This window comes from Fukomys damarensis, unplaced genomic scaffold (assembly GCF_012274545.1).
Source record: "Fukomys damarensis isolate Sample0158 unplaced genomic scaffold, DMR_v1.0_HiC HiC_scaffold_4, whole genome shotgun sequence".
In the NCBI taxonomy this organism is placed as follows: domain Eukaryota; kingdom Metazoa; phylum Chordata; class Mammalia; order Rodentia; family Bathyergidae; genus Fukomys; species Fukomys damarensis.
In genome coordinates this window covers 28825867-28836991 of record NW_022900916.1, presented here as the reverse complement: position 1 = coordinate 28836991, position 11125 = coordinate 28825867, and the positions used below count along the sequence as shown (strand labels likewise).

Below are 11125 nucleotides of genomic sequence, written 5' to 3'. Positions count from 1 at the left end.
AAAAAAAAAAAAAAAAAAAAAAAAAAAAAACGGAGAGAGAGACAAAAACAAAACAAGAACTTGTAGAAATTGAAATTTTATACCGAGGGTGATGGGATGCCTTTGGAAAGTTGAGAAGAGAGAAGAAACATGCACTAGAATTATGTTTAAAATTGCTCTGGCTACAGTATGGGGAAAAGACTGAAGGCAAGAACAGAAAGGCAAAGTAGTCCAGGTAGGAAATGTCATGTGGCCCAGATTAATGATGGACAAGGAGAGAGGTGGCCAGATCACAGGAGGATAACTCCTCAGGAACAGACAGCTGTGATTCAGCCATCACCCTAGCGGAAACCACAGGGCCTGATACTTAGGAGGTGGCTGGGTAATTGAATGAATGAATAAAACAAATTCTCATCTTTTTCCCATATACTCTGCTACCTTTGAGAGACTTTGTAGAGGTCTCCACTGTGACATAATTGTAGCATCACTGGCCATGGACTTCTTAACCTGGGCCTGACTGCTTCTGTTGTTTCTAAGTTTAATCCAAGCCAGTTACTATTTAGCAATCAAGGTTAAAATGTTCCTAGAGAGAACAGTGACTTAGATAAACAAATAGAAAAACACACCCACCTCACGAATCCAGGTTATAAAATAGTAAGCCCTTGCACTTAAATGTTATTTTAATTTTATTGCATATGTATGCATATTCACAGCCACTCTACGGAGAAATTATTGTGCACTTCTCATTTTATATATTGAGATTTAGAAGTAATTTTGTGTACAATCACATAGCCAGCAAATAGTGTATTTTACAAACTAGGTATTACATTTCCAGATTCTTTACTCTGTTGTGCTTATTATATTTCCCAATTTATTGAATACGTATCATATACTGTGGTAGATATGTAGGAATCTGACATAAACAAGATGCCTGCCAGTGCTGACCTTGAAGGAGGAACCATGAGAGAAAAATCAAAAGTTTTCAATAAGTATGATAAATGATGTAATAAAGTTAAACAGTATATTTTGGTTATGTATTTATTAACATATAACAAAATATAAATTGAGTACTACTATCTAAAATGCTCAGGTCTATAAATTATTTACATTTTTTCAGATTTTGAAATATTTGCATACACATAATGACTTACCACGGTTTGGGGCCCAAGTCTAAAGATGGAATTAATTTATAGTTCTTATATATCTTACATATATATTCTAAAGGTAATTTTACACAATATTTTCAGTGTTCCTGCATTTTAACAGCAAACCATCATGTAAGGTCAAGTATAGAATTTTCTACTTGTAGTGTCATGTTAGTGCTAAAAATATTTGAACTTTGAGAATTTCAGATTTCATACTTTTGGATTAGAATCCAAACCTATAAATGCTTATTCTGTTCAACATGTAAATACTTCTCCTGTTATTACAACAGATACCTGAGTGTACATTCCATGTTTTCCTACTTTGGAAAATGGACTTGACGACAGGATAATAAATATAGTGATTATTATTAATAGATATAAAAATCTATACAGTGTTTTCTGAAGTCCATTAAGTGTCTGGCACAGCTTTTGAGTTCCAGCTTTCTGGATATCCTTAAGTTCAAAACGGTTGTTTCTTTTACTGTAGTCTTGTCATGGGACAAGGCCTAATACTATTATACTGCTAAAGAAATATGTACAGGAAGATAGGATTTAGTCCCAAGAGATTCCAAACTTTAGAATTGCCCATTTTAGTCAGATCCTTACATTAGGGTGTGGGATATGATAAAGTTGGAAATAATTACATCATCACATTGAAAGAGGAAAGAGTGAAAATACTTCAGGTTTCAGAATTAAACTATCCTTTTTGTAGTCTTCTCTTGCTTAACTTTTTCTTTTTGAAATATGTGTTTGAACAATTGAGAAAAAGCACTTGTCAAAAGATTAACCAGCTGAGAACCATTGTCAGCATTAATTTTCCTTTAATAAATGATCTTCTGAAGCTATTTAGCAGTCTCTAATCTAGAGACAAAGCTGTTGACCTCTGATGGATAGTACTGGATTTGTTTGTAAGCTTTGACTTAAATTGTCTGCTTAATTTCTCTAGGTCCAAGCAACAGGATCAGGAGAAAGGTGGTTATGGAGATTTAATGAAAATCTAACTAAATAATTATAAAGCATTTATGATTATAAATTAGTACAATTGGTTACTTAGTAGTAATATCAGGATGATCAAATGACATAGATCAGTTAACAGATAGCATTTTTTATAATTAGTTTTGTTTTGGTTTTTTTTCAGTACTGTGGATCAAACCCAAGGCCTCACACATGCTAGGCAAGCTCTGTAACACTGAGCTATCTCCCCAGACCTTATAATTGGGTTTTTATACATATGTAACCCATTTTAAAGTATATGTGAAGATTACGGTGAAGTAATGTAATTTATTATTGTAAGCATTTCAGGTGTCATAACATGTGGGCACTCACTCTTCCAAATTGTTTGGCTGACATAATACCAACTTCTTTTGCTTTTAATAATTGGTTAAAAATAGTATTAACCATAAAAGAGAAAACTTCTTGTTTTGGCAGTATGGCAGTAAGACATTCACAATTTGAATGAAGCTCTTACTTGAGCTTTTTTAAAAAAAGTGTGTAAAAACTGTATTTTATTTAATACATTAAATTCAAAAGTAGGTCATTCCTTGAAGCTATCTAATGGCCGTTTGATATTTAGTATAATTATGGTTTATTTCTAGGTGTACTATAAAATAAATTATAAAGATAAAAGTAGTACTAATAATTGCTTTTCCACATACTTTCCTGTATTTGAGCCAAATCTAACTTGAAAATTACAAATGAAGATTTACCTCAGTGCTAAGAACAGTAATAATACTCTTGATTTTATTTTATAGTTAATAATAGGGAGGCTCTCTACCTCCTAAGACAAGCCTATGCCAAATTTTCAGTACTAAATTAGAAATTGTTTCTTCAGTCATTTCAATTGATGAATGTGCATTAAACCTTTGTTAAAAGCTGCTGAAAAATAACCAATCCAATGTTAATGTTTATTTCTTCTTGTATCACTAGAAATGATTTGCCCAAAAAATATGAATAGCAGGAAGGAAACAGAAAATCAAATAATAATTGGAAAGTGAACACAAGAATAATCAATCTAAATAACAGCTTTCTTTCCCTTTAAAAATAATCTTACTGCCTAAAATGCTTATTTTTTTATGGCCAAAGAACGGGACTCTTTCTGTGTGGATCTCATATCTAGATAGTATTTGTAGAGGGAATAAATTAGAGACCTAAAATCCAAGCTGGGGCAACAGCCCCCGTAGCAGTGGTGTGCAGGTCAGAGGCAAGGTAGACCATTTTTGTGTACTTCTATTACTGAGTTAGAATGGTAGATGAATTAGAATAAAATCCACATTGCAAACTTATAAATTTACTTGTGCCACAATTGTGCCAAAGCATTTAAGATAACTTAAGAATGAGAATATGACTAGATCTCTATTTTGCTTTGGGGAGATTTAAAGTATCTTATACATGCCTGACATAAATAACTAGAAGCAGGCTGTTTTTATTGGGTTTTGGGATTTTCTTCTAGTATGATTATTTATTTTTAAATGTTAAAAAATATATCCTTTTGCTTCTAATTCTTTGTCCCCAAATGATTCAGGTGTAGGAGCTGCACGATCTGGGAACCTCACATTTATGGTGGGAGGAGTTGAAGATGAATTTGCTGCTGCCAAAGAATTGCTGGGATGCATGGGCTCCAATGTGGTATATTGCGGAGCTGTTGGGACTGGGCAGGTAACATTGTCACATTAATGACCTTGACAAGATAATGTAAAATTGGCTTGTGTTCCTTTCTCTTTCCTAACTTTACTCTTACTCTGTTCAACCTATGGACCCTTTGCTCAGATTTTCCTAATTTAATTTAGAATTAATTACTTTTCCATCATTTCCAGTGGGTTAAGCAAATGTCAGCCAGAGTTCTTATTTTAAAGAAATACCAAAAGTTCCATCATTGGGATATTGACATATCATCCAAATGAGTACTGAGTTAATTTTATAAACTGCTTCTATTTGAAGTGCTTATGTTAGCTAAATGGCTACTTTTCTCTATCGAACTTTGTAATTACTTACTGATTACTCTGTTTGTAGTATAGTCAGGTAGAAGTAACCTATGTGCTTTAATGTTTTTCTTGAAAAGCAAATAATTTTCATTTAGAGACAGTAGGTAATTGACACTTCTGAACTCTGAAGTCAAACTAGTTGACCCTATTCCACTCCTAACACACACATTCACCCAGTTCTTCCTTTTTAATGCTTTTATTCTAGTCACTAGCACTGTATTTGTCTCATTCAAGACTTTGTTGTTATATTTGTTGCCTCCATACTCTGATGTAGGCATTCTCTAAGCTCTGTTGAGTTTTATTTTAGTGAGTCTTGTTGACCATCTTATCCATTCCTCCTAGTTTACTGCTTATGAGTCTCTAGATGCCAAATTTATCACTGTCCAACACTATAACCAAAACCATTTCCATCAGGATGCTGTATCATGATCATCCTTCCTCATTCAGAAAGTTTGTATAGATTGTTGTTTAATGCCATGTCTAATTTTAACTCTCTGGACCATCAAATAAGCTATGAAATAATTTAGCTTTTAAGCAGTTTTGACACAATCTTAACTGTCACATTTCTCACCATTCCTTAAAACATACATATGAATAATTTTCTTAGTACTTCCAGGAACATCACGTTTTACACACACACACACGCGCACACACACACACACACACACACACAGCCCTCTTATACATTTACCTTTTACTCTGATTCCTTCTCTTTTTCTTGCCTATTTATGTTCTGTCTTCTGAGATGTTACCAGTTTCTATCTCCTCTGTGTTCCTGCCTTTAGTGATCTGTTCCTCTGAATTCCTTTTGTCTCTACCTTATTTTCTCTACTATATACACTACATTATCACTTCACTGTTTTTTTTTGTTGTTGTTGTTCATTCATTACCATTCAAGGAGCATATTACTCCCATTTCCCAACTGGATGTAAGCCCCATCCCTTACAGAGCAGTTGTGTCAATGGATCAGTATTGCTTAGAGTAGAAGTTCCATAGTAAGAGTTCAGTGACCATTGTGTGTTTATTACCTAGGACAAGATACCCCAATTGCTGTGGGATATTAAGTCTCAGCGCCTTAATATGGAATGTTAAGGCTCAGCATGTGGTGTGCTTACCACATTCTTCTCCTCTGAGAGAATCAGCGTTTGATTCTTTTCTAAAGAACCCTATAAAACTGAGCAAAGAAAAATTCCTTGTGACGTATAACTTGAAAATAAAGACATTTAATATATGCTCTATTTTCAGGCTGCCAAGATCTGCAACAACATGCTGTTAGCTATTAGTATGATTGGAACTGCTGAAACTATGAATCTTGGAATCAGGTTTGTTGAATAGTACATTTTCATATACTAACAGTTTTATTGGCTTTCTTATTTGATTTTCTGATGTTAAAAACTGATGTTCATGAGAGACGAATGAGTTGATCCAGGGACATATTGAAAGTACTTCATTATTGAACTTTAATAGACTTTGCTTATTGGACAAACAATAGGACCCTGGAGAACATGAGTACTCTTTGCCATAGCCATAAAATATATTGCACTGTGCATTTGAAGTGATATTATCATTTTTATATGGAAGCTCCATTTCTGTTATTTTGAAATGCAAGAAAAACTTTTACTGTAAAATTTAAACATTCTTTATTAGTGTCAGGACAAATATGTATGGAATATGGTTTTAATGTATAGTGAATTTAAATGTTTGGCTATCATGTGACTAGTTTTATGTATCTATTTATAGATACAAATCTGCATATTAAAAGGGTTTTTGTTGACTCATTCTCAAGATAAACTGGAGTGCATCCCTAAAGTCACAATTCATATGAATAATTTTCATTTTAACTTCCCATGTATGGTTTGGTTACTTTGCATCAGAATATACCTGTAAAATAAAATGTCCTTCATAGATTGCCTAAGTGATTTAAGAATCCTGTTTTTCCTACATGTGATCATCCTTTAGCATGCCTAAGGTTAATATCTTAATTTTAGCCTTTACTCTTTTGGGTTAGAATGCTGCATATGATTAATCACCTAATTAAGTTTTTGAATGTTTTATATTTCATGAATATAATAAATATACATTTCTTACCTTAGAAAATGCTTAATGAGCAAGATCCTTTACTTAGATGTTTTCTTTACATTCCCCAAAACTGCTCACCAAATATATCACAAAGCAGAGTAGTGTTTCATATCATACCTTTTGATAAAAGCAATAAAAAGAACCAGAGTATTTGAGATATTTTTAAAAACATGGTAATGGATTCACATTTCCTCTTAATTACCATATCAAGATGCTGTTGTTTTATTGAATTGCCCTTGTCTCAGATGTTAAACTATCTTGACCTATTAAGTTGTCATGTTGTAATTGAGATGAAAGAGGAATTTGCTTTGCATCAGTGCTAATTGGTTTATCAATATCCTGTACCATTTACATTTTAAAATTGAATGTCTATAAGAAAGTAAGGCATATCTATACAAGACCTTAATAAAACTGGTACTATACAGGGAGCCCTTCAAGTGCTATTTCTATATTTTGGTCAGTTTTAGATGACGGATGATGTACCATAGTTGAAAAACTGGTTACTAGTAACTTACTTTCATGTTCATTCTCTAGACCAGTGATGGCAAACCTTTTACCTTATAGTGATAACAGACAGCCTAGCACACATGCCGTAGGTTAGTTATCACTGCCTAGACTAATTTCATGGAATAGGAAAATGTAAATTTCTGGAACCCAAATTGCATTTGAAATTAATTGGTGTTGGAAATAGGGTTAGTACGTGTGTGTGTGTGTATGTGTGTATATGCATTTTTATAATTTTAATTACATTTTTCTGGACATAAGTGAGTATATCTCATAAAAAGTAAAAGCTGAGCAGAACCTAGATTATACAATAGTAAAATTTCCCCTTCTTAGTTTATTCTTTAATCTTTACCTTGGTCATCACAGGATCAGGATGTTCCTTAGGCATAGTAGTGCCTCTTAAGACTACTGTTTAATTCATTGAATAATTATCCTGTCAAAATTCTGACTAGATGATTATTTGCTCTTATAAAATGAAGCTTTGTTTAGGAAGTTGTCCAAATGCTGGCTGATAAAATAGGAAAATCAATTGAAAAAAATGTATATATTGAAATGAAAACCTTGGGCTTTTACAGTGTGTTTTCAAGGAGAAAATAAAAAGTTGTATGATTCCAAATAGCAGAAGTAATAGAGTTTCCCTTATTTTTGGCCATGATCTATATGACAAATAATGTTTGAAATAATATTTGGAATTAGGAAACTTTCAAATGTTTAATGTTTCCAAAACTACATATGTACTGATCTCTGTGTGTGTGTGTGTGTGTGTGTGTGTGTGTGTGTGTAGGTAGATGGTATTATGTATATATTGAATACATAAAAAGGCTGAACATAAGGCAGAAACTCATTTAACTGTTAAAATACATCACTTCTCCGCCTTTTGGCTAAGATCAAGTGTAGTATCTGTTAGCTGTTACAATAATTTATAAGTTTCTAGTGTTTCAGATTATATTAATAAATTAGTCATTTTCATAACATTAGGATTTTACCACTTTATCATACAAAGATTCTAGGGTTTGAAATCCCTAAAAATGAGTGTTTCTGCTATTGTCTTTTCTGTGTGGTTTACAGATGTGGTTTAAAATGACAGGATTGCTCTGTAATAGAGTATAGAGAGTGGCCATGATTTATTGAACTTTGCAAGGTGAAAGAGAAAATTGGCATCAGCAAGCATAAATTCCCAAGCAGTAAATTCCCACAAAGTAGTACAGCATCAAAGTGTTCAGCCACATTTATATTCCTTTCACTCTGAAGTGGAATTTTTTAGAGTATTAATGTCAACATTTACAAATTGAGTTACCTGCTCCTATGAAGTGATAATTTCTGATTAATTTCATTCTCATAAGTCAGTGTTTTTTTGTTTTTGTTTTTGTTTTTTCTGGGACACTGTTTCCTTTATTCTCATCAATAGAAGAATAAAATCTTATAGTTTAAAATTCTTATTGACCCTGTGCTCTTTTACAGTGAGTCTTTATGGGTGTTAGTGAAATTTTTAAATGTTATAAAAAAAAAGGAGTAAGAAATATTGGTATACAATATACTTTGAGATTCTTTTTTATTGGACCTTTCTATTTTCTAACTGGGTTCCTAGTTAAGGCTGTGAAGTAGTTTTATGGCCTGGAAATTGACCTACTTGCAGTACAGAGGTTTTGTTCCTGTGCATCACATAGGAGCAGCATTGTTAATGTGTTTTGTTTTTATTTTTGCTCTATTTGGAAAGTGATTGCTTTTTAATTATTGGTATTATAACAGGTTATTTGCTTTGCCAACCAGATTAAGGTCCATCCAGCGAACACCATACTATTTTTTTCCCTCAAAAGAAGCTTAAAACTTACGTTGAACAGGTGAAAGCTGTTCAGGATGAAAACATTCCCACAAGAGTAATTCTAGTTTCTTGATTACTGCTCTTAGATGTTGCCTTTTCTTTTGTATGATGACTGAAGTCTCTTAGTCGTATGCCCTAAGAAGTAGAACAGATAGTAAACTTTTACAAAACAAATTTGACCAGATTTCTTAATAAACTGATAGAATGTCATGTTGCCTGGCTGACTGTTGAGGTCACCACCCCCACAATGTAGTGAATCTCAGAGTTTGAGTATTGACCTAGCTCTGCATCCCAGCTGTGCCACTGACCTCTGCTTTTCTCACTTACAAAAGGCAATAAATAGTATCTATCCACTGGTCATTGTGAAGATTGAGTCAATCTATGTAAGTCCTTTGAAACACTTCCTGGCACATAGTAGGTACTCAGTGTATGTTATTGTTTTTTTTTGTGGTTGTAGATAGGTGTTATTTGAATTAACTTGTACTTGCATATTTTTCCTCATAGTATTTCTCACTAGCTGACATTATATATTTGTTTGTTTATTGCCTGACTTTCCATCTAGAAAGTAAGCTGCACAAGGGAGAATAGCTGTCTGTTAGTGGCTGTAACCTTAAGAACATTCCTGGCAAAAAGCAAGCACTTGATGAGGATGTGATTAAATTAATGAGGAGGAGAAAGAAGAAGTGAATGAGTGCCTGGGACCTAATATGTCCGCCTCAGCTGCAAGTTATATGGGTGTGCATATTCATCTCTCTTAGCTTTTTTTTTTTAATCTCTTGATTGTGCATAGCAGCAGATCTGAGCAAGCACTGATGAATAAGTGAATGACTGATTACAATTGACATGGTTTTAGTTATTTCATTTCTAGATCTATTCCTGTGATACAAACATTCCAGCTTGGTGACATAATTATTCTTACATAAAAACAAAGATTATAAGTAATTACAAAGAATACAAAGTCAAACTTTTTTGGCTCTTAAAACCTTGGTTATAGTGAAGGCAAAGATTTAGATTCTTAATTTTTTTTTCTTTTTGGTATTCAGGATTGAACTCAGGACCTTGTACTTGTGAGGCATAGGTGTGGTGCCACTGAGCTGAATCCCCAGCCTAATTCTTAATTTTTTTAAACAATTTATGCATCATTTTTACTTTTCCCAAAAGTTCATTTAACATTCTTGTGTTTTAGAGGTGAGTAGATTTGACATAGTGATGTTTATTTGAGTTGCATTTTATATGTGGTCAGGGCAATGAATTCAGTTCTCTGTTTATACCAGAGAACATTCCAGCAATTGTAAAGCCACAAGCATGCATGCACGTACTCTCGAACCACATCCAGTGGCAAGTTATTATGGGGACTGACAGACTGTCATCCTTTTGATGGCTTGAGCTGTATATCTCCTGAACAGCAATGGGGCTCTTATGCAGAAAGTATCATATGTTCCCAGCCAATTTACAGGGAAACAGCAATAACATTTTATCATGGTTGAGAGCCCAGTAGCTGCTTCCTATTAAACTTGCCCTTTCAGATACCTGTCTTGGATTAATTTGTTGATTTCAAATGGAAACTCAGTCTTCTCCAGTGAAGCATGACGTTCTAGGATAGACTCTCTGAATGACAATTACTGTGTATTCTAGCTGGTTTCAGACCATTACAAGCCTTGGGCACAGTGGAAGACAGAGGACTTCAGTAACTGATTTTAATATCATGTCTAATTCTAACTGTCAGTTATGTAGGTGCTAGGGAAAGAATCCTCAGAAAGATGAAATGCAAAACACTTCTCACTTGCTCTTTTTTGTGATACACTTTGCTGCAGGGTGGGGGCAGGGGAGAAAAATCTAGGAGGAAGTAGACATATCCTGTAGGGAATCTGCGCTGCCAGGAAGTATAAGCTTTGAAAAGTGAGCAGGAACTGCCACCTGATTTTGTGTGTGTGTGTGTGTGTGTGTGTGCGCGTGCGTGCCCCCCCCAGGATGCTTCTCAATAGTAGTTTGTTCACCAAAACAAGTTTCCATAAATCAGTGCCAGTATTTTTCTTTGAATGTTGAAGAAAGGCTAATAAGCTTTATTCACCATTCTGCTGTTACAGACTGAATTTCCTTAGCAGTAAAGATTTTGTGAGGTACTGCTGAGCATAACTTGGTAAAGAAAGATGTGATGAATCATCTTAAAAGAAAATTGAAATTAGGAATCCCTTAAAATACATTTCAAATAAACAAGGAAAGGGGTCTTTAAATAAACAAGGGGTCTTTAAAATATTCTGCCTTTGTGGATCACACTGAACATAGACATTCTCGAATATTTGTGCTTAGCAAATATATTTCCAGTTGCAGCAGATTAACTGATTGTTAATTTGTGATTTTATTTTTTACAGTTATTTCTGAAGTACATTGACTTTATTCCTAAGTCATGTACTATAATATACTATAGCCCAGTTTTATGTAAAAAGAGAAAGAAAACATAGCAAACTACACATGCAACGGACTTGTATTTTTATGAAAGAATGAATAAAACTGGTTTTTCTCTGGTGATCTGTAACAAACATAGAGTATGATAGATGTTTTAGATGAAGTCTTCTATATCCATTACAATTCTTAGTTTAAAAAAAAAAAATATA

The 11125-nt window shown here is 33.6% G+C and overlaps 1 protein-coding gene and 1 pseudogene across 1 annotated transcript in view; both read left to right on the top strand.

Annotated features, from left to right (window-relative positions):
- The window catches only part of Hibadh (3-hydroxyisobutyrate dehydrogenase), a 111450-nt gene that overhangs the window by 96366 nt on the left and 3959 nt on the right, over positions 1–11125 (top strand). Inside the window, exons 5-6 of the mRNA XM_010628279.1 lie at positions 3646–3779; positions 5351–5427. Of these exons, the coding sequence (XP_010626581.1) occupies positions 3646–3779; positions 5351–5427 (211 nt within the window). The remainder of the gene's footprint in view (positions 1–3645; positions 3780–5350; positions 5428–11125) is intronic.
- On the top strand, positions 7550–7679 carry LOC117284204 (annotated as a pseudogene).